A 26,482-nucleotide genomic window follows, 5' to 3' on the forward strand; every position below is an offset into this window, starting at 1 on the left:
TACATGCGGTAGAATGGATAGCTACGGAAACGAATGCGGAAAATGATATTCTTGGGGCTGGCATCTCAACCTACGACTGCATGAGGTGGGCTTGTTCGCCAACATCTGCGTCGGTTCTTCTCGCATCACCCCCAGCATCTCGACGAGGGTGTTGGAGGACGTGCCGCCCGACGTTCGGAACGAATTTCGGTGGCACTGGTGCCCAAAAACATACTCCACTACTACCACGAGACCAGACATACAGCGAGTTCTAAATTGCTCCGTAAACAATCCGGAACTGACTCCAGTGTCATGCACGTCGATGCGGTCAGCTACGATAGGCAACGCCATGTAATCACGGCCGTAAACAAGGATTTTCAATTAATCGCTAGCACTTTCTTACGCATCACATTCTCTACAAAGGCAGAGGTGACGACTATAGCACTAGCTGTACGGATTTATGGGTGTACAAGAGTGCCGTCTGTTATATTACAGGACTCGCGGGAAGCCTGCCGGCTCTTCATGGCGGGTAGAATGCCTGCCGCATCCTTATGGCTGTTAGAACCCACACCGACCCACCGTCACATATAGATTTTCTGCCCAGGCAACACTGGGATCGAGGGTAACGAGAGGGCGGATGCCCTCTCTCGCGAGTTCAGCAACCGAGCGGCGCACTCTGTTTCCCAGTCGTCGCCCGTTCCGATTCAAGCGAGACAGATTCTGGCTCAACAGCGTTTCACGCACCAACAGTGTGGAACGCCTCACAAGTCCTAAGAGGAGAAGAGGCGACCGACCTAAGAAAGATACAGACGGACGTATATCCGCATCTCGTAAAATTAGACGACATACATCCAGCGCTTTACCCGGCTAAATATCCGAGGTGCGGAGGTGGCCCGACACTCTACCACCTTTCGTGGGGATGTGCGCCGATGCCCACAGTCTTGAACTCTAGTTTAGGCAATCATACAATAATTATTACGGATCAGTGGGAGCCACAGCTCGCATTCTGTCTCACATTTCTTCGCGTTTGCTGAAGTAATATGCTTCGGCCTTTTTGCCTTCCTACACTCCGCAAGGCCGGTAACTTCGGGCTATATACAGTGTGCGTGTCATCGCGTGTAATCAGTCCGTCATCTCTCCTTCATTCAAACTGCCGTGCCAGCGCCATTCGATGTACTTCAAACTGCGCGCCTGATGTGCGCGAGGGAAAGTGTTTAGCTTACATCTTGTCGTACTACAAGTGAAGACGCACAATCAGCCGTATCTTTAGCAATATAAGGAAGCACCGGCCTTTGTGAGTCACAACTAAGTTTATTTTCAACGAAACTGAAAAAGTAGAAGACACAAAGAAAGTGTTTGTGTTTTCTATGTGTTTTTAGTTATTCTGTTCCGTTGGAAATAAACTGTAAGTTGCGAGTCAGCGCCCTTGTTTGTCGCTTCTTTGCTCGTCTTTGTCTTTCTCGCGCTAGTTCCTTGTTACGCTTTAAAACACCCATATTTGCAAGCCCACGTGCAGGAAGGCTGATCAGCAGCAAATTGGGCCGCTGCATCCTAGAGCTGCAAGAGTAGAAGCTTTCCTTACTTAAACCCGTAATCTCTAGAGTTCACAGTTTATCCAGAAGAAAATATACTCTGGTCTGAGTGAATAGTCTCCGCAGGCCAAGTTAACGTGGTTCTAAATTGTTTTACTTCCGCCAAATGCTGCCGTTGTGTCAGGACTTGTGTTCTTCCGGAAATAGGGCTGCAGCTCAAGCTGCAGTAATCCCGGTGCTAGAACGATAGCTTATTCCAAGAACGCTGCGGAGAGTGTGTGAGGTTTTCTTTTTATTTTTTTCCTTGCTGTCTTTTTCTACGAGGTATTCTGGGCCTGCACGTTGTGCTACGGAAAACAATCGTTGGCATGTAGACAATCTTACAACCACCAGGACTAGTCTTTGCCAAGGAATGTCTTTTCAATGACAATATTTCGTTTTGCTTTCTTACAGTCATCAGGAACCCCCGGTTACGGCAAGGTAAGTTTCCAAATTAGACCATATTATTAGCAGAATGTGCTGTCAACGTGAAATAAAGCAGGTTGTCTTTAATAACTTCTGCTTAAGACAAACAGGACCAAGGCCCTCGCTATAATACTTGGGGTACTACAATCCAACCTAATGTGAATAACGTGATGGGGAGGGCCCAAATTGCAATTTTTTTTCGGTGATATAGTGAATGCTTATAGGTGCCACTTCCTAAAGACAATGCCTGGCACGCGTCTATACGACACAACTGCTAGGGTCAGTTCTTGTCGTATGACTTTGTTTATTGCTTTCTCTTACAGCCATCAGAAACGCCGGGTTACGCGACGGTAAGCTTCAAAGTTGTCACTTTTTAACTTGGAAGGAAATGTCAAAAAACAATACTGGGTCTCAATTATTTTGCATCAGTCTCACACAGTTTTTTTATTAGGAGCAAATTAACTTCTTTCTCATATGCAATTAGCTTGTAGAATATTGTTGAAGCTAGTTATTGAGCCTAGCTTTTAAGTTTTGACGTCAATATGATATGAAATGCATAAACAGATGTCGCTGTTTGAATGACTAGGATGGCGTAAGCATCATTTCCTATCATCCTCATTTGTTAATTTCCGCCCTGATAAACGAATGCGTAAAATTATATACTTGGGACTGGCACTTCAACCTGCGACTGCATGAACTGGGCTTGATCGTCTTGTTCTGCGTCGGTTCTTCTCGCATCGCCCCCAGCATCTCTAAGAGGTGTAGGAGGACGTGTCGCCCAACGTTCGGAAACGAATCTCGGTGGCACCGGTGCCCAAAAACATACACCACTACTACCACGATGCCAGACGTTCAGCGAGACAAATGGCTCCGTAAACAATTCGGAACCGACTCCAGTGTCATGCACGTCGACGCCGTCAGCTACGATAGGCAACCCCACGTAATCACGGCAGTAAACAGGGATTTGTAATTAATCATTAGTACTTCCTTGCGCATAACCTCTTCTACGAAGGCAGAGGCGACGGCTATAGCCCTAGCTGTACGGTTTTAGGAGAGTAAAGGAGTACTGCCCGTAATATCCTCGGACTCGCGGGAAGCCTGCCGGCTCTTAATGGCTAGTAAAATACCTGCCGCAGCCTTAAGGCTGTTCGAACCCACGCCGACCCACAGCCACAGGTTGATTTGGCGCCCGGGCCACGCTGGGATCGAGGGTAAGGAGAGGGCGGACGCGCTGGCTCACGAGTTTAGCAACCGAGCGGCGGTCTCTGATCACCGGTCGTCGCCCGTTCCGATTCAAGCGAGAGAGATTCTGGCTCAACAGCGTTTCACGCACCAAAAGTGTGGAACGCCTCACAAGTCCCTAAGAGGAGAAGAGGCGACCGACCTAATAAAGATACAGACGGACGTATATCCGCATCTGATAAAATCAGACGACATACATCCAGCGCTATACCAGGCTAAATATCCGAGGTGCGGAGGCAGGCCGACACTCTACCACCTTTCGTGGGGATGTGCGCCGAAGCCCACAGTCTTGAACTCTAGTTTAGGCAATCATACAATAATTATTACGGAGCAGTGGGAGGCACACCTCACATTCTGTCTCACATTTCCTTGCGATTCCTGAAGTAATATGCTTCGCCATTTTTCCTTCTTTCCTTCCACTACGCAAGACCAGCAACTTCGGGCTATATACAGTGTGCAGGTCATCGGTGTGCAATCAGTTCGTCATCTATCCTTCATTCAAACTGCCGTCTCACGTCATTCGGTGTGCTTCAAACTGCACGCCTGATATGCGCGAGGGAAAGTGTTTAGCTTACATCTGGTCGTACTACCAGTGAAGACGCACAATCAGCCGTATCTTTAGCAATATAAAGGAAGCACCGGTCTTTCTGAGTCGCAACTAAGTTTATTTCCAACGAAACAGAATAAGTAGAAGACCCAAAGTGTTGGGACTTGGGGTAGCATGTAGGCCGGTGATCCTTCAGCCAGAGGGATGAGTACGTCCGGGAGTAAAGCGAGAGAAAAAATGGTTTATTCTACATATTTACAGTGGCCCCAAATATGGAAGCCCACTCCATGGGGGAGCACATTGAAAGTCTCAGCTCACTACATGTCTGAGCACATATCAGAACACGTCAGGACACGCCACTGCACCCAAAGTGTGCGGTTATAAAACAGTCGTCTTCCCTATAGTTGACCTGACTAGGGAATCAGATGACCTTGGTGCGGCCAATCAGAGGAGTCGTATTGTTCACTGAACTCCGCCTCTAATACAGCACCCTCGCTTTCGCATTTGCCGCAACTACGTGGCCATCTGGGAAAGCGAGATCATCGCTGTTCCCACGGTAGTAATTCCACGAAGTCGGCCATCAACCAGTGGCATCTCCGCGACGGTCAGCTTGTCATTGGTCGGTGTCGGGCACTGTCGCCAGGTAGGCGGCCACTCATGGAGGGGGTGGTATCGGGGGAAGCACTCAAAGGATGCGCACAGCCGATTTGTAGTGCTTGTTTGCCCGTCACCATCGGTGTCGGGCGCTGTCACCGTCTGGGCGACGCTGATGAAAGGGCCTGCCTCGATGGAAACAACCAAATAATTCGCCCTGCCTATTAGGGACGCAACAAAAGAAAGTGTTTGTGTTTTCTATGTGTTTTTAGTTATTCTGTGCCGTTGGAAATAAACAGTAAGTTGCGAGTCAGCGCCCTTGTTTGTCGCTTCTTTGCTCGTTTACGTCTTCCTCGCGCTAGTTCTTTGTTACGCTTTAAAACACCCATAGTTGCAAGCCCACGTGCAGGAAGGCTGCTCAGCTGCAGATTGGGCCGCTGCATCTGAGAGCTGCAAGAGTATAAGCTTCTCTCAATGAAAACCGTAATATCTACAGTTCAAAGTTTATCCAGAAGAAAATACACTCTGGTCTGAGTGAATACTCTCCGCAGGCTAAGTTAACGTGGTTCTAAATTTTGTCACTTCCTCCAAATGCTGCCGTCGTGTCAGGACTTGTGTTCCTCCCGAAATAGGGCTGCAGCTCAAGCTGCAGTAATCCCGGGGCTAGAACGATAGCTTATTCCAAGAACGCCGCGGAGAGTGTGTGAGTTTTTTTTTTCTTTCTTTGTTTTTTTTTTTTTGTCTTTTTCTACACGGTATTCTGGGCCTGCACGTTGTGCTGCAGAAAACAATCTTTGGCATGTCGACAATCTTACAACCACCAGGACGAGTCTTTGCCAAGGAATGTTCTTTCCATGACAATATTTCGTTTTTTTTTTTTTCTTGCAGCCATCAGGAACCCCGGGTTACGCCACGGTAAGTTTGTAAATTAGACCATACTACTAGCAGAATCTGATGTCAACGTGAAATAAAGCAACTTGTCCATAATCACTTCTGCTTACGGCATTTACTATATAACGAGGCACGTTAACTTGTTCGTCAGCTGCCACTCTAGGGCAACACGATGTGAAACTAGGCTAATTAATCTTTGCTTTTGGCATATTTTATGTGATTAGCATTTTTCCGGGAACAGGACCCAAGGCCACGCTAAAGTAATTTGGGTACTACATCCTACTTCATGCGAATAACGTGATCGGGAGTGTTTATTTTTTTTATTAGAGGCCCAAATTGCTATTTTTTATGGTGATATAGTGAATGCCTATAGGTAGTAGCTCCCAAAGACAACGCCTGGCACGCGCCTATACACACAACTGCCAGGGTCAGTTATTGTCGTATGACTTCGGTTTATTGCTTTTTCTTACAGCCTTCAGAAACGCCGGGTTACGGGACGGTAAGCCTTCAAAGTTTTCACCTAACTTGGAGGGAAATGTCAAAAAACAATACTGGGTGTAAATTATTTTGTATCAGTTTCACACAGTTTTTTTTATTAAGAGCAAATTAACTTGTTTCTTAGTTGCAATTAGCTTCTAGAATGTTGTTGAAGCTAATTATTGAGCATAGCTTTTAAGATATGACGTTGATACGATATGACATGCATAAACAGATTTCTCTCTTTCACTAGGATGGGGTCAGCATCATTTCTTATCATCCTCATTTGTTAAGTTCCGCTCTGATATGCTTGCTTCTTCATGGTTTATTTTGCAACGTGATCCTTTCTCAGCAATCGACTTCTAGAAAAATCACTTTCAACCAACATGCACACAGTCGAGGACACACGAAATGACCGAAACGCAAAAGATAACCCGTGCGCCAAGTGCTGGGAAAACTGTTGATTGCGCGATGACGTTTGCAGACACTTTATTACAGCATAGTTCGAGACCACCCTAAAGTACTACGTATCTTTTTGTAAGTTCGCTGTCCGCTCCAGCTTGAGTGCATGTACTCTAAACGGCTACACAGAGCGTAACAAATACCATGCGCGCACATCAATATTTTCCCTTGTGGTCGATTATTAATTCTTTATCTATGCACAGTATGTTGTAAGGACTGTACATGATGTCACTTCTTAATGCAGCCATAAAACGTTTACGATGGATGCTTAGTTTCAGCTACATACGTATATTCAGGTGCACAAAATACAGAAAATTGAACGTAACACCGAACATCAAGCTGAAGAAATAAGGCGGGAAAGCGTTTTTTTTATGGAGAAATATTAGTTCATAATTCTGCATTTTAGTTAGGCTTCATTTCTCGTATGTTTCATCTCTCTTCACTGCTTGTACCTTATATACATAGGGTTGAGGCTAACAAAACTCTGTCCCTTCAGACCATTCTTCTCGCTGAATGAAAAAGGAAAAATCACAGCCGTAGGATGCTGGTTGACAGTCAGAGCTTTCGTCTTAAATGGCTGATCATAACACTGTTCAGAGATGGAATTCGAGAGAAACTCATTTTTACTCAGCAAGCTTTGTAGCAGCGACGAACTGCGACTAAAACTGCATGATTTTTCTCAATACGATATCACTCGGGCAGCAATGTCCTAGTTATAGTAGTTTAGTTTACTAGTTTTATAGTTTTCTCACCGTAGATGTCGAGTACATTATTCACGAAAGTGGTGAAAGGCAGAATCTTCCTTGCGCAACCAGCCTTATGTTGACGCTCAACAAAAATTACGAAGCATCCTGCATCGTAAGCAAGCGGCGAAGGTGTGCGATTTCTCGATGTACTAATGACCACGTTCATACAAATTCATGGAGAAAATAATTTTCAACACCGTAATATTTCAACAGCCATGTCTATTGTTTCTTAGAAAAGCGTGGTAAAAACTACTCTGCACTCTTAGCTCTAAGCAGGGAAGAACCGTTACTCAGAGTAAAGCAAAGCAAGAATGCGCGCTGTACGGTGTGCATGGCTTTTTTTTTTTTTTTGAGCGATGTACATTAGGAAGTTAGGAATGGTTTGCCATCTGCGTACTTCCAATGAGCTTGCACTTGTGTTTTATTGACGTACCGTTCCACAGATGGTTTCGTTCATGGAAACCGCTGATCATTTTTGGGAGTCGACAAACACGTTCCTCGGCCATTTACCTCCATATTTAAAGCCGAAGTTACCCCATATTTGTTGCCCTCATATTGGCACCTCCACATTCTCATTAAACCTGGGAAACCTAACTTAATGCAGGTGGCTAATGTTCCTGATATCCGAGAGCCAGTCTTACGTAGAGAGTAGTTCCAGTGAATCAAATACTAATAATTATATACTGCAGTCACCAGTTCCTAGCTTATCTATTTAATGTTTTTATACCGATGTACTCCTGATAGCTAGGCATAAAGGTTAACTAGTCGTAATATCATTTAATGTAGAATTGTATTTGCGCTTCGTTTAGAATAATGACACTGCTTCTCTGCTCTCAATTTGCTGTCATCCTAATTTAACGTCAATAAAAATGAGCTTAATTTTAGAACATAATGACTTTGAGGAGGGTGCAGCAAGTTAGTTCTTAAAAAACCTTCCGAAACCCTCGACTGGCTCATGTCACTTTCGTACTTCCCCATAGGCACCAGAGACAAGCCCCATGGAGGTAAGTCACCAAACATTCACAAGGATATTTTCTTGTATATGCCGTAATACAACACACTGGCCCACAAAGATTAGCTGCCAGAGGTCGTTACTGTATGTCATTACCTGTTTTGTAATGAATACCAATATTTCTTGAAATAGGAACTAATTTTTATATCGCTCTCTTTAGGGCAGTAATACAAATACAAATTTTGAAGAAAGTATTGATAATAATAATGCCAATACTACTACTACTACTACTACTACTACTACTACTCATAATATTATTAAAAATAAAAATATAATATTCAAGTTTAAAAAAAATTGTATTTGGCTGTCAGCATATCATTTTACCTCTATGTGTCAATAACACTGTCAGGTACCCATGGCATCATATTCACTTGTGCCGTAAACTGTATTTTATTCCTTCATAGTCGCAAAAATCTGCGAAAGCAGAACATTAATGTGGTGCGCCTCATGCGCCATGCGGTGGCTGCCACAATAGTTCATGACAGGCATGCGTCCGTTTTGAGGAGAGCTCTTCACATGAAATATTGACCTTACCGCAACTGGAGAGATTCACTTTCATTCCTGGTTCTCACCTACGAAACTTCAGACTTCTGCCTTAAATTTATCGATGCACTGCATCTTGGCACGCACTAATTTGTATCAGATGTGTACTGCAGTGTATGCAGTACGGATACCTATTACGCGATGGTATGAAGCTATACAAGAGCTATTGGTGGCGCTGCCTATCATGTCCCGCAATGTTGCCTACACCATGCTCATGCCACAAACAAAAGCAAGCATCTGTAGAAATCTTAGGTACTTCCTTCCGGGCATGTCACTGCGCTTGAAAGGTGCAGAGACACTCATGCGTCTTCGGAACAATTGATAATAGATTTATACCTGGAAACAGCAGGGCTTGGACGTTGAGGCACTGAGTGAGATATTATATTTGTATCAGAACAGGAATGCGTTAGGAATGCGCTAGGAACGCCGTCGCCCGTGGACGCCGACGCGTCCCATACCCGCAAGTAGCGCCGTTCGGGCCAGCCAAGCAGCTGCGAATGCAACTACGGCTCGGACGCTCGCTCCCGTTGCAGCCAGCCTGACGCGGTAGGCCACACTTTTTTTAAAGCGTAGTCACCACGCGAAGCACGCAAAAGCGAAAATTAGGTGAAAGAATGGTGAAACAAAAGATTTACAACGTAGACTGCTTGCGAAGATTGACTTACATGGTGTAACACTTGGTGTAACTAACACAGCTTCACTGTTCGACCACCTTCACGAAGTGGAAGGGGTGGTGATTTTTTTTTTTTTTTTTGTCCATCGCTTATGCTTGGGAAAAGCTCTCGATCCTTTAAAGAACAATTTGCCGCTGCACCGTGTTGACGAAGCATTAAGTACTCGGTTTCCTATCTTGCCGCATTCTAAGTGGTATTCTGCCGGTACCTTAGTGATATTCCTACTGTGTTGTGGGAAAACAATGCAGCCAAGTTGTGCTTTAAAATTCGCCTTTGTGTCAGCATTTTTCAAACACACTTCTTTTCTAACATTTTTTTTCTTTTGCAGTCACCGGCGACCATTGCTTCGGGCACGGTGAGTTTTGTATTGCTATACTCTTTATGTATCCCCACGGAGGCAATCTGAAATTGTTCAACTATTCAACGAAAATGCCACAGCACCATTTATAGTGATCCTTTGTACTATAAAACAAATTTTTAAACCTTTATACACACGTAGTTATCGGCTGGTGGCTTTAGGCAATATCTCAAGGAATCGCGCGTATTGTGTGCGATCAGGGCAACTTATGCAACCAAGTAGATAAGAGGGGAGGAACGGGCGAATGAACACATATCAAGTGATTTTGAGGCCTGCGTTACAGCTACATGAAAAATTATACTGTAAAGTTTAAAGCACTCAAATTTAAGCAGAGGGGCGGGGGTATCGTGTAAGAGTCCACCTAGTGGACTGTCCATTTCGGCTGTCGGCGATTGGCTACAGCTGCACGAGCAAGAAGGAGACTGGCTGGCTCCTTTTCGCTCGTGCAGCTGGAGCCAATCGCGGTAGCCGAAGTGGACAGTCCACTAGGTGGACTCTCACATAATGTCCCCCAGCACATGGGCTTCGAGACGTGTGGTATTTGGGGCGTTTGTTTTTACGTCCACGGCCGCCATTGCGGCGCATCGTGATACAAATTTTGTGCTATATATTTAGGCTCAATGCGACTGACGTCACGGTAAGTTTACAAGTTCGACAATACTACTAGCAGAACCAGATGTCAACGTACAAAAAAGCAACTAGTGCTTCAACACTTCTGCTGACAGTATTTACTATAACTAAGCATGTTAACTTGTTCCTCAGGCGCCACTCTAAGGTAAGATGATGTGAAACTGTTATTTAACCTTACTTTTTGCATATGTTACGTGCGTGCATTAATTTCTATGAATTAGCGTTGCTCTGGGAACCGGACCAAAGGTCATGCTACAATATTTAGAGTAGTACAACCCGGCTTGACGTGAGTAATGCAATGGGGAGTGTTTTCTTTTCAATACAGGTAGCAATTGCTTTTTTTTCTGTGGTATAGCGAATGCCTGTAGGCAGTAACTTCTAAAAACAACGCCTGGCACGCGCATATTTACACAACTGCTGGGGCCACTTCTTGTCACATGACAGTACTTTTTTTTTTCTTACAGCCATCAGAAACGCCGGGTTATGCCACGGTAAGCCTTCAATGTTGTGACCTAATTTGGAGGAAAATGTCGAAAAACAGTACTGTGTCTCAATTATTTTGCATCAGTTTCATACAAAGATATTTTTTATTAGCAGCAAATGCACTTGTTTCTCAGCTGCAATTAGCTTCTACAATGTTATCGAAGATAATTTTTCAACCTAGCTTTGGAGTTATGATCTTGATGCATTACTAAACGGATCACTGTTATTGAATGCCTAGGATAGCGTCAGCATAATTTCCCATCATCCACTTTTTTAGGTTCCGCCGTCGTATGCTTGCTCCTCCGTGGTTTATTTGGGAACGTTATCGTTAATCGGCTATCAACTTCTAAAACACTAAAATGCATGTAGTCGAGGCCACAAGAAATTACCGCACGCAGACTGTAACCAGTGCCCTCTATGCTGGGCACATTCTTGATTGCGCGATGACGTTTGCAAACACTTTATTACCGTATAGTTCAAGACCACCCTAAAGTACTACGTAGATCTTGGAAGTTTGATGTCTGCTTCAGCTTTAGTTGCATGTACTCTAGATGGCTACGCAGAATGTAGCAAATGCCATGTGCGCACAGCATAACTTTTCACTTGTGGTCGATTAAACTTCATGCATGCAGAGTATGTTGCAAAGACTACATGATGTCACTGCTTAAAGCAGTCAAAACCGCGTGTCAGACCAATTAGACATTTACGATGGATACTTACTTTCAGCTACATGTATTCAGGCGGACAAAACAAAAAAAATGTGGTTGATCCCTCTTATATAGGAATCGGTATAGAACACGAAAGTGAAACGTGTCTTCACAGAAGTAGTGTAATGTTTATTGCACATTGATATATAATGTCTATTGGTGTTTTGTGGCTAAAGCGCCCTTAGGCGTTGATGCACCCACGCTGACGCCTGGTGGCACGTCTCCTCCATCACGACTACCAACGTCGATGACCATGAGCAACCGTCGTGCATATGGAAGCTGCACTACGCTGCACACGCTAGCACAACGCGAAAGACGAAGCACGTAACTGACACACTAATACAACGCGCAAGACAAAGCACGTAACTGAATCGTCACCGAGTCAAATCAGCGCGTACAGCGCGTCGTAATTGCAGCCTCCGCGATCAACTTCAGAAACATTTTCAGAGCTAATTGCGGAGGCCACGCTCCGCTGTGCTGAGTACGGTGAACGCCACCTAGGTGGCGTTGGTAGTGCTTCTTGATGCCAGCGTCCCTTCGAATGCTGGCATCGAGGCGTCGTAGTACTGAGACCACCGAAGCGTTCACTGTCGGTGCGCGTTAAGGCCGGAATACATGGAGCGAATAACCGGCGTCCGAGCGAAGAACTTCGTCGGGCGGCGAACGTCCGACGGCCGGCGTCAAGAAATTTGCCGTCCGCAGCCGATCTGCCTGTCCAAACATTTTCGTCGGGCGAACGCCGCCGCCGGAAGCGTCTAGCGCGCAGCGGTGGACGACAGCCAATCAGGAGGCACTAGTTCCGGTCGCAATGCATGCTGGTGTTTCGCGCGCGCGCGCCTTTTCGCGTCGTCTGCAATCGCGTTGGTGTTGCCGTGTCTGCATGTCTCTGCACCGATTGAGTAGTTCCTAGTATGATCTCTCAGGAATCGCGTTGTATTTGTACATCCCATATCCGCTGATCTGCGAGGAAACAGACAAGCAGTGCAAGCTCTCTACAACAACCTTCAACAGAAATCTTCTGATCTCAGAGGCCACATGCTGTCGTCATGCCTATCTCCCGACTTCCCCGATAGATGGCGTTGGCATCGGATATTTCTTTCGCTAGGCTTAGACGCGTTCGAAACGAGAAGCGATCTCGAAAACTACTCAAGGTTATCCATAATACTCTGTCGTCGAAGCGGCCTGAGACTAAGCGAAAGCCGTTTACGCAGTCATTTGCTTCCAACTAAGTGAATTCTACAAGGACAACGCCAAATTCAGTTCGAAGCGGGCGGCCGGGACCGCCGCCAACATGGCGGCCAACGCGCGGCGGCGTTCGCCGCATGTATTGCAACACAGCAAACATCCTGCGTCGTGTCGCCGCGTCGTTACTTGACGCGTGAAGTTCGTCGAGAAAGTTCGCTCCATGTATCCCGGGCTTTAGTGTCATAATGCAGTACTTCTCTTTTCTGCTCATAGGCGGCGGCACCGCCCCGAGCAAGAGCGCGGGTACACGGAGGAGTGTTAGATATATAAGGCGCGTCTGTGTAGCTCTCTGCGAATGCGTTTGTGGCGCAATGGGTTAAACGCTCGGCGATCTATCGTCGCGGACCGAGAGGTCGTGGGTTCGATTCCCAAATTTTGCATGTTTGTGGAACTTTTTCTTCTGGTTTCTTTCTTTGTATTATGTTCTATGACGTATTTCCGTGACGGAAATACGTCAGTGAAGTCTTGGTGGACCCCGGAATAAAACACTTTCGTGTTAAAAAAACTCCACGAACAAACAGGCCATCAAGCCGACGAAAGCAGAAGGGAAAGCTTTCTTTAAAAAGGAATATCTATAGGTTATTATTTCTACATTTCAGTCGGGCTTCATTTCTCCTATGCTTCATCTGGCTTCATTGCGCGTATCTTCGTACGATTGTGGCTAGAATAATTCTGGCCCCTAGGATAATCTTCTCGCTCAATGAAAGCAGAAACATTACAGTCATGGACGTTCATTCAGAGTCAGAGTATTTTTCTTAAATGACAGATTGCGCCGCCGTGCAGCGAAGACTCGGTCAACCTATTTAAAATAGGGGATTTGAGGCGCAGTTATCATTTTTACTCACCAAGCTCCGCAGCAGCGGCGAACTGTGACAAGAACTGCGTGGTTTTTCTCAATGCACTATAACTGGGACAACAATGTTCTAGTTATAGCAGTTTAATTTATTAGTTATAAATTGCTCACCGTAGATGTCGAGTACATTATTCACGAAAGTGGTGAAAGGCAGAACTATCCTTGTGCCAACTGCCTCATGATGACTCTCAATAAAAATGAGAAAGCATCCTGCATCGTAAGCAAACGACGAAGGTGTGTGATTTCTTGCCCTAGTTATGACCACGTTCATAGTATTTTACGGAGAAAATAATTTTCAACACCCTAGTATTTCAACAGCCAAGTACATTTAGTAGAAGAAAAGCGTGGTAAAAACTATTCTACACTCTTTGCTCCCGGCAGGTAAGAACCGTTACTCAGATTAAAGCGAAACAAGAATGTGCGCTGTAGGGTGTGCATGGCTTTTTTAACAGCGGAGCTGTTCGAGCCGACCGTCAGTCCGTGACCCGTTAACAAAAAACTCGCCTAGTAAAGACGTCACTGCGCGTTGCCTAGTGCTAGGCAACGCGCAACCACCTCAGGGAGCGGCGTGTGCTTTGTCTCCTCTCCGTGCCGTGCACATGTTGCCATGGCATGGGACGTTAAGGAGAGGGAAGGACAGCATGCGCGCGGCTTGCGCTCTGCTCGGGAGAGAGAAAGAGAAAATGAGGGCAAGAGAGAGACAGAGAGAGAGCGAGAGAGAAATTGTAGCAGCACCAACGAGGCAACGCGCAGAGCTGCTGCCGACGCCGTCCGCGTTTCCGCGTTTCCCCGCGTTCGCACCGAACGCGAGCGCTGTCCGTGCTGCAGCGGGCGCCTCTGGCGGCTGCTCGGCAGGTTTCGACCAGCCACGCCCCGGCAAGTGTGGAGGCGTAGCTTGGCCGTGACGTCACCGGGGAGATAAAGCTCGGAGCCGCCGCAACGGCGGCAGAACTCTCGTTGACTTTGTGGCGAGTACATGTAGCCTTGACATGGGACGACCAAAAAAGATCCGGACACCCGAAGAAGAAGCCGCTCATCTTGAAGCGCGTCGCGCGGCCAAGCGAGAATCTGCGCGTCGGCGGCGAGCCGATTCGGAATACCGTACCCAGGAGCACTTAGCATTTCCTAGCAAAACTTAGCCAAGCCTATTAAAACCTGGTCGATCACCAGCTCCGCTGTTTACTCCAGCCTTGCACCACTAGTGCAAGCTGCCCACTTTTTTTTAGCGATTTGCATTAGGAAGTAAGAAATAGATTGAGATCGGCGCACTTCCAGTGAGCTTGCACTTGTGTTTTATGAACCTGCCGTTCCACAGATGCTTTCGCTGATGGAAACCGCTGATCATTCCTAACAGTAGACAAAAGCGTTCCTCATTCAGTTAACCCCAAATTTTAAGGCGAAATTATACCATATCTTGGTGCCCTCATATTGGCACCTTCACATTGTTTAAACCTGGGAAACCTCACTTAAAGCAGGTGGCTAATGTTTCTTATATCCGGGTAAAGGTCTTGCGTAGTCATTAGTTCAGTGAACCAAATACTTCTAATTACTTACTGCAGTAACCAGTTTCTAGCTTATCTTTTTGTTGTTTTATACGTATGTACTTCTGATAGCTAGGCATAAAAGTTAACAAGTCGTAATATCATTTTATGTAGAACTGTATTTGCGCTTTCTTTGGATTAATGACACTGCTTTTCTGCCTCCAATTTGGTGTCATCATAATTTAACGTCAATATAAGTGAACCTAACTTTAGAACATCATGACTTTGAGCAGGGTGCAGCAAGTTAGTTCTTAAAAAAACCTTCCTGGAATCCTCGACTGACACATGTCACTTTCATACTTCCTCACAGGCACCAGAGACAAGCCCCATGGAGGTAAGCCACCTAACACTCACAGTGATATTTTCCTGTACACGCCGTAATACAACACACTTGCCCACAAATATAAGTTACCTGAGGTCGTTACTCTATGTCTTGAACTGTTTTAAATTTTGAAGAAATTATTTTAATAATAACACCAATACTGCTACTACTACTTCTATAACTACTATTACTACTACTAATAATAATACAAATTTTGAAGAAATTTGTATGTGGCTGACCTCATGTGTGAATAACACTGTCAGGTACCAATGGCGTTCACTTGAGCCGTAAACTGTATTTCATTCCTTTAAATAGCAAAAAAGCTGTAAAAGTAAAACATTCATTTCATCCGCATCATGTGCCATGTGGTGACTGCCATAATGGTTCATGGCAGGCATGCGTCCGCTTTCAGGAGAGCTCTTAAAATGAAAGATTGACCTTATCGCAAGTGGAGAGGTTCACTTTTATTCCTGGTTCTCACCTACGAAACTTCAGAGTTCTGCAGTGAATTTATCAGTGTACTGCATCTTGGCACGCAATAATTTGTGTCACGTGAGTACTTATAGGGTATGCGGCACGGATACCTATTACACGAGGGTATGAAGCCATTCAAGAGCTATTGGTTCCGCTGATATCAAATCCAGCAATATTACTTACACTTAGCTCATGCCACAAACAAAAGCAGCATCTGTTCGGGTTACTTACAGAAATCTTAGCTACTTCCCTCCGGGCATGATATGGGCTTGAAATGTGCAGAGACACTTATACGCCTTCGAGAACAATTGATCAATATAGATTTATGCCTGGCAACAGCAGGGCTTGGCGTATAGAGGCACAGAGTGAGATATTAGATTCTGTAGCAGAACATTTGGGCGGTCCTGCAAGGGGAATATTCGCTAGGAAACCCGACATTCAGTGGGCGCGTTTGGCATGAACATCGAATGGTGATTACGACTTGGAAATAAAGCGAGGACTCGGCTTTTAAATTTTCGTCTCTGTAGAAGCGGTGCTCTTGTTCTCCACTCAACTTTTAAAATATATTAAAGGTGCAAAGACAGATGTTCAGTGAGCACCCACTTGAGATGCTCTTGATAATGTATCAAGCATGTGTTTGTGTTCTCTTGATAATGTAAATAAGCATGTGTTTCTCGTGCGGGCAGAGCATGGTAAACATTTTGATGCCAATAAAAACAAACTGTACTTGTTTTGGTGCTACGGGCACTAATTTGATGGCCTGATTTTGTACAGCTTTGAGCATTGTTCCTGTCCAGGTTTTTACAAATTTAGTGATGGCGTGAAACTGAGTAAGTTTTTTTCTGACGTGAGAGTGTGAATCTGAGCGAGCTGTTACGGAGTCATAATAAAAGGTAAGCTGAATCGCGCTACCGAAGACAACACGAAATGACAATACGTACAGATGTCACTGATGTCTTCTTCATTCGGAAAGGGCTGGCTCTACCAATCCCATGGGTAAACGACATGTTTTGCATCTTAGTGCGCGGAAGCGTGGCAGACGCTCCAGGCTGTTTACTGGCTATCGCGTTGCTTTTCTGACAGTAAGATCGCTGTTTCAGTTCCCAGCAGCAGTGTTTAACGATTTCGGTGCATTACTAAAGTTGTCATACACCTGCAGTGTATCACGAATCAACAAAGAAAACCTGTTCGGCTTTATCAGGAAGAAATCGTGGCATTCAGAAAAAGTTTGTCCTGATCCAAGAATTGAATTGGCGAGCAACGCAATTCTGGGATGGTGGCTTCAACCATCTGAACTGACCAGTAGGTTAGCAGATTAAGGCTTGCATAATGGCTAATTGGAGTAATATTAGTGGGATACATCACTACACAGGTATAATAGGCACACTTCTAAAGCATGAACAAAGAAGCGCTTTTAACAACTGGTTTAGTTCAGATTAATAGTAGATCGAAGAGACAGGCCGAAATAATCGACAAAACTCGAAGAACAGGCACACTGAATAACGTTCACAATATTTAAACGTGCGTCATTATGAGTGGCAGTGTAGTGGATGACTCTGGATTAATTTCGACTACTTGATATTTTTTTGAACGTGCAAATTTTAGGTGCATGTTAAAAAATCTCAGCTGGTAAAAATTAACCCAGACCCCTGCACTACGCTGCAACTCGTAAGGCACTATGCATTTCCGGGACGACAAGCTTCACAGTTACGTAGGCACTGTCGGTTCTTTTTTTCTTTGGGAGGGGAGGGGGAGTGTAGCAGTGCCAATTTGCAAAATCTCGATCGCCTGTTTTGATTCGGAGTATGCAGACGAGATACCTAAAATTTAAACGAATTGTTCACAATTTCGCAACCAAGCACTGTCGTCTATTAAGCTTTCTCTTAACGTTATCACTACCCGTTCTAGATTGCCTAGACTTAAGAGCAAGATCTTTGCTACCTGGTGTGGAGAAGCTGGGGTCACTAATAGCGATAAACCCACCAGAAGGCACTGACACATCCATATCTTTACACGTCACTTATTGCGTTCAACGCAAGACGGCCCGGTCGATAACATCAAACTTTCGGTGCATAGATATTTTTTTTTACTTTATATGCACCCACCGCAGTGAAGAGATAAGCAGGGGGCATTGAGTGTGAGGACAGATAAATCAAAACTCTTTGTCCGATGAACCCCTTCAGCAGCAGGAATCAAAATTTGCCATTCATAAATTCAGGTAGCGAACGCTAGCTCATCCTGTATGAACTCTGGCAATGGGCTCAATAGCAGAGGCTCACACTGCCTCTACTCCCAATTATTACCATTATTACGGGTGAAAAAGACGGTGCCTGCCATTCAGACTTCTCTTCACACGAATTCATGTGGTCAACTGTGTCGGGAAGTTTCAGAAATCACAGATTCGAGAGACTTTATTTATACTTCCTACTAAATGCTGAAACCATCTTCGAGACGTAGGCATAAATCATGCAGCAGAAATATAGACAGCTCAAGAAAGTATTCAAGAAAGCTTCAAGAAAGTGATGCACGTTTAAGCATGCCGTGTTTCTAGTTCCTTATTTCATTGTGCTTTTTTATCGTCATAAATAACTTCATTTGGTTGGTCGACTGCTTATAAATTTATTTATTTGAATAATTTTGTGATGACTATAAATCGGTAAATATATATGCAAGCGTAAAATTACTTGGGCTATATTAGTTAACGGTAGAATGCTTGCAAATCAAAACTTCCCTATGACATATCATGAACATTGCAATTGAGATGTCCAGATTAGTTTCAACACGTGGTGCTCTCTTGCATTGTGCTTTAATGGCTGTTTCTCAATTACAGCCACAGATGAGCTCAACCTCAACGACGATGATGGTGAGAAAGAACCTTGCTGTATAAGACCATGCTATTGAATTAGCTGCCTTTGGCCAGCAATCAAGATTACTGCTTTGCCTAGTTATTATAAAATGGCTTTGCAAGCTCCAGCTCATCTGAAATAAGAACTATTTCAATGATGCTTCCAACACCCATATAAGCGTGCGCAATTATTTTTGTTCTGATGTAGCTGCGCAATCTAAATATACCATTAATTAGTAACACTACCTTGGAGCGCAACCAGTAATATATGCATGTATATGCTTCATTTATTGTTGACAATTTTCGTCTAGTTTCGTTGCCTTATAGATATTATTAGTGGTGCCGTTTCACTTGTTTGGGCACTTCATCACTAACCAAACGCAAAAAAAATTATTTCCCTTTTCACGTGCATCTTCATCATTTACAAAAATTATCTGTTGTGTTGGAGCCAGATCTTTGCACAGAAATTAAGATGGAAAAGCTGTCAACCCTTACAAAACTTGCTATAGACGTTACGCTGTTTTTTGTTGACTTTTGGCTTCCTTTTGGCTTCCAACTAAATATCCTGAGCGATATTTTGCAATTGAGCCGTCCTTTACTGCAAAAGAACCCTTTGTCATAACGTACTGTTTTGTAGTGGCTGCAAAGTAATCTAATGATTTTGTTTTTTGCGATAACGATAACAAAATTTTGGGGAAAAAGATGACTGCATCTGTGAAACTCCAGGCTACGTGATCTGCTTTGTAGTTCCTGGTTTATCATGTCTAAACTACAAAGAAATCAAAGAGCGTTATGTTGGTTTGCCGACATGAAACAAGTTTCGTTTGCGGAAGAAACTCCAAATATTTCTTGCTTAATACAGTACGCGGAAAAATTTCCAAGCACATATTTTCAGACTCTAGCACGAAGTCCATTAGAGGAATATCCTCGACCATCCGTCAATCAAAAATGACAAAAATTGATCATTTCTTTATAAAAAATAACCTTCCATAGTATTCTCACTGCATCAAACTCACACATGCTAACACCGCCTTGAAAAGTAACTACACCTTGTAACATTTCAATGCCTTTAAAATAAACGGAGATCAGCATCTCTATGAACATCTTGCTGGACCATGTAGCAGAGCCTCGTTTCCATAAGGCTCAAAACGTTTTATGCAGTTTGACACAAATTAGAATCGAAACTGAAAACGAATCGGGAATATTTGCGTCAAATGGTGACTCAGATACTTGCATTATCTCGTTTCTGCGTACACGTGAGATTGCTGCGCATTGCCCACCGTGTTACTTCACAAATACAAACGTGAAGCACTCTGTCGACAAGAGTGTCGACTTCGTCACATTCTTGGTGAAAACTCGCCGTAAGCCCTTTTTCCTGATCTTCACATTGCGAACCTATGAAGTGGGTAAATTACGAGTCCTGGAGTCATTTTTGCGTGATGTTTCAGCACGCAAAACATGAAACCTTCATGGTTGACTTGAGCAAAATGACTGTCCATCGTTGCTAGCTCACAGCTGTTCAATCGTTTCGTGGTGTGGCGTGTCGCAGCACAGTGCGAAAAAAAAAAAACACTCAAACCTATATTTAAGCACAGTTTCTGTTGTACGATAAATGAACCCCCCCCCCCCCCCCCCCATCCAGGGAAATTTACGACTATAAATTTCCCTCCACTTGCAGGAATCGATGCCAACTTCCCAGATGACGGTAAGTGCAAAGCCTTGAACGTGATTTTAGTATCGTAGAGATCACACAAACTACCTTTAGAAACTACCTTTAGAAGAAATAAAAGCCACTATTATCTAGATTTTAGGGCTGCCTAACGCGTAATTAAAAAGTTGGTAGGTGAGATACGATTACTGTATAACCTGAATGTGGGATAATCAGAGACGACATGGCGCATCTTGATTGATACTCTACGAACAAAGGACGGCTACTCTTTATTCAATGCAAAATAAGTAAAAAAATATTGTGGTGGGGCACAGGGTCCAGTGCGGCAGCTCTGGCTTCAACGGGCGGAGAGGTAGCCTATGTCTGTGGGTCTACCCAATGTTTGCATGCTTCGCGTATTGCATACTAAGGAACGTGAAATAAAAAAAACTAAACAAGGGCAAGTTCTGACAATTCAAAGGAATGGGCACGTAGTCGGTATAATATGCACACGTGTGCTTTCATTCGAAACTGTACGGCCTCAATTATTGTAGCATGTAGCTAAGCATATAGAAATAGCCATCTTTCTGACTTCTTATTTAGTGGCATATATTATGCGAACGCCCCGCATACAGACAAAGCGACATACTTTAGCCTCTACTCTGGCGAATTTCAGTGACAAGCCATTTTCAGAGAACTCCATTTTGGGTCTTTGGCACCTCCCGAGATATACTACAATAATTGTGCGGGACATGCTGCAATGTTTAGGCATTACTAACCACAAGGCTTCAAATATGCTGCTGTGTTCAGGAGTAGCATAATCACACCAATACTCTTCTCAGCTTCATCTTACATCAGTGTTTCCTTCTCATTTTACCTTTCCCATGGGCAGACTAGAAGGTTAGAGCTGAATAATTCGGGCCTACCAATTTGCATTTATAAATGAACAATTTATGCAGAGCTAGAAGAAATTAAAGAAAAAACTGCTATCTAAGGTGTCACTTGTAGCATGTTTAAAACGATTCCTATCACCATAGTTCAACACTAAAGAGCTCCTCTCAATATTATTTCTGTTAAAGCAGTCTATGAATATGACGTAAAATGAATACCACATCTACCATTCTTACAACAGTACTAAGGTTGCCTTGAGGCTTGCAAACGCAATATTTTTAAACAATGTTGTGAAACGAGTACAGTACGGTTCGCCGTTAAAGAGAATACTCAAATGTGCGGCTCTCACTTTCTGGCACACCTATCTGCAAGTGACTGTGGAAGCAATGTCAGTGCACTGCACAGGTGTGTCGAAAGGAGCCAGCGCTGCCAGCCTCAAGCTATCTTCTCCAACTCTAGGCGATTTTAGTCTTGAGAGAGAAAAATTCGGACATGCTCTCCACTGAAGTGTTCCCTTTAACAGTGGTCCCCTCTGTACATGCATTGAACAAGAACCAATCTTCGAGCCAAACCAAATGTGCCACTGCAGTGATTACCTGCGTTTGGAAACCACCAGGCTGTGCACTAAATTTCTCGGCTACATACAATATCGCCTATCAGAAAGTTATGCTTACGCACTTGACAGGAGTGCCCGTGCTATCCTCGGTATAACAGCACTGTTATGTTCTAAGCACTTTTAAATAGTTATCGACGCTGATTACACTGCTCCTTCAAGTGAAAGATGGTGTCGCCGCACAGTATAACAGAGCACGTTCAAGTCTCAGTATTTATGTAGCCAGACCCAACGTTTGATCCAAGCTGAGTTTCCTTGACTGTAAAATTTGAGCCCGACTAACTGTACCAAATTTTTATCTTACAGTGCAAGCCAACGACGTGTCCACCGTGCCCAGCGATACCACGTAAGTGACATGTTCCACTTACCTACCACAAAACAATGGTAACGTCAACATGTCCACGAATAAGTGTTTAGAGATATCTGAGTATTGGTACAGACCAAGCAACGGTTAACTGCAGGGATGACAGATAACAAATTTCGCATATACAGCAAGGAATACGCCCATCGCAAGCATGTACCTTCCAGAGACATTAATAAAGGCGTACTGGCAAGAACATTGTCAACGTACAGTCGCGATCAAAAGTTTGGGGACCACGGCACCAGCAAAAATTTTAAATATATTCAAGTGCAGCTCCGCGGCCTGGAATTGGTTTAATGCATTGTATTGGCCAAACATGCGCGCGCACGCTTGCGCACTTGATTTCAGCTGGAAAGCCCAGGCTGCGAAACAAAAATTGAAAATCGTGGCACCTTTGGTCCCCAAACTCCTGATTCGACTGTACATATTTTCCCCTTAAATAACGGCCCAAAGCCTCGAAATGACAATAAATATACTGACAACCAATAAACGGTCATAAACTGTTTCCAATAATACTTGTTTGTACGAGCGATCTTCAGTTGCGGCAATTAGGCTGTGCATTTATCCCGATGGCAATGGCTCGCTCCTATCCGGCATTCTCTGAGGCTGCCACCCGTGAGCACAGCCAGATGAAACGCTGCGCTGCATTTTTGTTTGTCTTTTTTTCCTGAGCAACACATCATATGTATTCTCATTACTGCACGACGTCGGAAAAATGTGCTCTGTGTCATGGCACCACGATATTATCATTGACGCCATGGTACGGCGTTTCAAAACCGACTTTAGTATCCCAACCATCAGAGTTGCTGTCATGCGTTCACATGCGACCAGCACGTAGCTCTACAACTCCGAAAACACGTGCAAGTAATCCTATGACAGCAAGCTTTTGATAAAAGTCTCGCTGTACCGGTGTCGTAATACCGTAGCGTTTTCAACACGGCTGAAGTGAGATGCATTCTTATAGGTGTCGCTGGTACAAAAAAAAAAAAAAACGCGCGCGTTCGCTTGTTTGACTAATATAGCTGTTGTTGCGGTATCTTAGAGACGCTGTACAGGAAAAAAGAAGGAAATAATAAGGCATACCTAACGCGACTGTCATAAATCTTCACAACGCACTACTCCTGCATACATGACTTCGTCTCGTGCACGAATATCCAATTTTAAAAGTTCCAAATATCATTCTCGATTGAGTGCACAGGTAGATGTTAAGGAATTACTCCCAACTTTAATCGAAAGGCCGCACACCTTTCTGCTAAACGTTATCACACGCAGCAAGCTGTAATGAGAGAATTTAGCAGCGCGATCCCCACTAATACAAAGCAGAAGCATATACAACGCAAACGGCCTCGTCCGCGACATGCGTTCACGTATCATATTTCAAGAGTGGCTACGTGAGTCCCAGATTTTTTTCTTTCATATAGCACACACAAAGAACAAAATATTTTTGTGTTTTTAATATACCGAAATAAGAAACAAAAAGAAAGTGAACTGGGAGAAAATAAAACTTGCAGTCAGTAGAAGGCAGCCCTACAAACAATAAAAATTGGAAAGCCGCACAGAACTCATTAGAAGATGATGTTAAGACCTTCCCCACAACATTTTTATTATGATTCTGAACATTCCGCAGGCCATTACAGTACGAGGTTCGCTATATCCTCTGGTATACCGGTATACATATTGGCTTTGCATACAACTGCAAAATTTGTTATTTTCAGTTTTACTGTCATCACACAAAATTTACGCAAGTTTGATTACAAAAGCGTCATGTATTTACGTTGGTTCTTTCACGTGGTTTCTTACAGCCGAGTGCACCGAACTAATAAGCGTAAGTTAGAAAACTTTATCCATATTTATCAAAACAACATATAGAGTCATTTAGTACATCATAATGTCATATTAAAATAGCATCTGTGTAGCGAATACACACTAGCGAGAAATAAGGTATTACTATCCAATGAATATACGAAGACAAGGGGTGTTTCCATTCAAAGGAAATGCCTCGATTATTGCTCATATATCTTCGCGGCACCGGAATCGGCTTGCCTAGCATTGATTTCTTACCGAAGAATATCTGTTTGCCAGGTTGGCTAGGGTCACTCGAACCTTGCCATAATTCAAGCGAAACTGTACTCCTGAATAGCTGCTTGGCATTTACTCAGCTAGCATAAGGTCGCTAACAAGTGCACAAGGCAGGCTACCAGTTTCAGAGGTCTGCTGTTGAATATTACTTTCGCAAAGAAGTGAAGACGCTATCTTGTGTAAATCTTCCTTCTTTAATAATATGACATCCTGTTAGCCTCGTTTTCCTGTATTTCGCATTGAATATAACAAAACGCATTACCTTCTTTACAGCGAACCGTATGTATATTTACTTGTCATTTCACTACAGCTGTGAATTCAAGTTTCTTTTAATGTCACCGTTTTATTATTCGCCGAAGAAATGAAGTTTCAGCGGTTGCTAATAACAAACAACGCTTCATTAACCTGCGCTTTGCGTGATATTAGCGATTACTATGTGCTCTCTTCCTGCAGCAAGTTGGCGAATCTGTGAATTGACTAGCATCAACACTTCACAAAAGGCGCGGGAATGAGTATTCAGATTTCTTTGCGCAGCAATATAATGGCGATATAATGACAATATAATGCCACTACTGCCTAACGATAGAGTAAAATCTGCACTGACCAGTAATTGGATTAACGGTGCTTCGGAAGACATGAAGTGACAGACAGGCGGTTCGGCAGACGTTGTCGGGCACGAACTCATCATAAACGCCGAAGTGATCAGAGAAGCCAGACTGTTTTATTCTCAAAAGTTTTTGAGCACGCTAACAGTACGCAAGGCTTCGTTAGAATCCTTATTGCGCGTCACTTCGGTTCGGAATATTTCACATCTCTTCGTGAAAATAGATATGTCACTGAATTGAGCGGCATGAAAGACAATTCGATAATTGGTGAAGTGACAAGTAGTGAGACTCATTTATTGTACGTATAGTTACCCTCTCACTATTCAATCTTGCAGAAGGGCCAGAAGGAGGACGAACAGATCAAACTGGATGTACCGCCCGACTCGTTCTCAGAACGGTGGTACAAGAAGTAGCAGCGCTGCGCACGTCCCCTAACGGGAGCCGCGGCTATTCGTTATTAAAATGTGTTTTTGTGTACATATTGTGACTGGCATCTGTTTACTCCTCCCGCGTGTCTATCGGAGAACTGCGTGCTTCCTGGAAAGGGTTGAAGGTGCATTCGAGGGGCCCGGTGCGTCGACACTGTTCTCTCGGGCTACATTTTATTGATTTCCAGTTTGTCGGTCCTATGCGATTGAGTCTGCACCACTATAATTTGCGTTTCACTTACTTAGGTCTGATTAATCACGTGATCTGGTGCAGCTTTCTCCGCACCTGCTCTACTTTGGGAGCAGCCGGATTTTTTTTTCTTTCCTTCGCTCTTTTGTTTGCTTTTAAACGAACCACCAAGATTTACGATTGAATGAGGGAACGCGGCGTTATTGCGAGCTTGCCAACGGAAACAAATACCTCATCGCTGCTTCCGAGTGCGACAAAGATTTCTCAAAGGTAACTGTCGCAGTAGGGTGCGCATTAAAACTTTTCGAAATATGCTTACTCGAGACTGTATGGCTGTTCGTGCCATCCTAAGCAGAGGAAATGAAGCCTAACCGACAAGGTATAGTGCTCCGCTCGATAATAACATTACAAAACGTGATGGCATGGATATTGTAGTCGCAGGTCACGAGAGAGCTCGCGCAAAAACTTCTGGCACTGCTGTTCGCCAACTGGAACTGTATAGCAAAACCAAGAAATACCAAAAACAATGCGAAAGCTAGTGAGCGTCGTGGTACGATTGAAAGAGGGGGTAATATAGAACTGGCGGCATGCGTGAGCAGCTCTTGCCGTGCATTCTCCCATCACCATGTGGAAGGGACACCTTTACTACGCGTTTAACTGTCTAGAGTGATGTCATGGTGCCCAACTTTTTACAATCTCTGATGCGCTGACAAAGAGTGTGGCGATTCTTCTGAGCTGACGACATCGCGCAACTATACCTTTCAACTTTCGCAAGGCTCATAAATTGCCTTAGGTGCTAACCGAAAGCGAGTGGTTGCGTTTCATCGCCAGCCATTTGTTCATGTAAGTTATTGTTCAACCAATAACAGATATACAGTGTTTCCCACGTAACTTGTGCCAAACTTTGGAAATGTGCAAGTGCCACGTAGAAGGGCCGAAGCAAGGCAGTGTTGCTTGCCGTCGCTTGGAGCAAGCCAGACTATTTTTGTGCCTCGTGCGTGAACAAGACTGGTTGCTATTCATAAACTTCTCAAAAATTATATTC

General features: G+C 44.1%; 1 protein-coding gene across 1 annotated transcript in view; it reads left to right on the top strand.

Annotated features, from left to right (window-relative positions):
* LOC119433973 (polycystic kidney disease protein 1-like 3) overlaps positions 1-25,232 on the top strand; it is a 139,368-nt gene extending 114,136 nt beyond the window's left edge. Inside the window, exons 32-44 of the mRNA XM_049658296.1 lie at positions 1,965-1,991; positions 2,300-2,326; positions 5,248-5,274; positions 5,723-5,749; positions 7,916-7,939; positions 9,493-9,519; positions 10,617-10,643; positions 15,292-15,315; positions 18,608-18,640; positions 20,301-20,327; positions 22,081-22,120; positions 23,938-23,960; positions 25,155-25,232. Coding sequence (XP_049514253.1) covers positions 1,965-1,991; positions 2,300-2,326; positions 5,248-5,274; positions 5,723-5,749; positions 7,916-7,939; positions 9,493-9,519; positions 10,617-10,643; positions 15,292-15,315; positions 18,608-18,640; positions 20,301-20,327; positions 22,081-22,120; positions 23,938-23,960; positions 25,155-25,232 — 411 coding nt within the window. The remainder of the gene's footprint in view (positions 1-1,964; positions 1,992-2,299; positions 2,327-5,247; positions 5,275-5,722; positions 5,750-7,915; positions 7,940-9,492; positions 9,520-10,616; positions 10,644-15,291; positions 15,316-18,607; positions 18,641-20,300; positions 20,328-22,080; positions 22,121-23,937; positions 23,961-25,154) is intronic.
* The last annotated feature ends 1,250 nt before the right edge of the window (positions 25,233-26,482 follow it).

This window comes from Dermacentor silvarum, chromosome 11 (assembly GCF_013339745.2).
Source record: "Dermacentor silvarum isolate Dsil-2018 chromosome 11, BIME_Dsil_1.4, whole genome shotgun sequence".
Lineage (NCBI taxonomy): Eukaryota > Metazoa > Arthropoda > Arachnida > Ixodida > Ixodidae > Dermacentor > Dermacentor silvarum.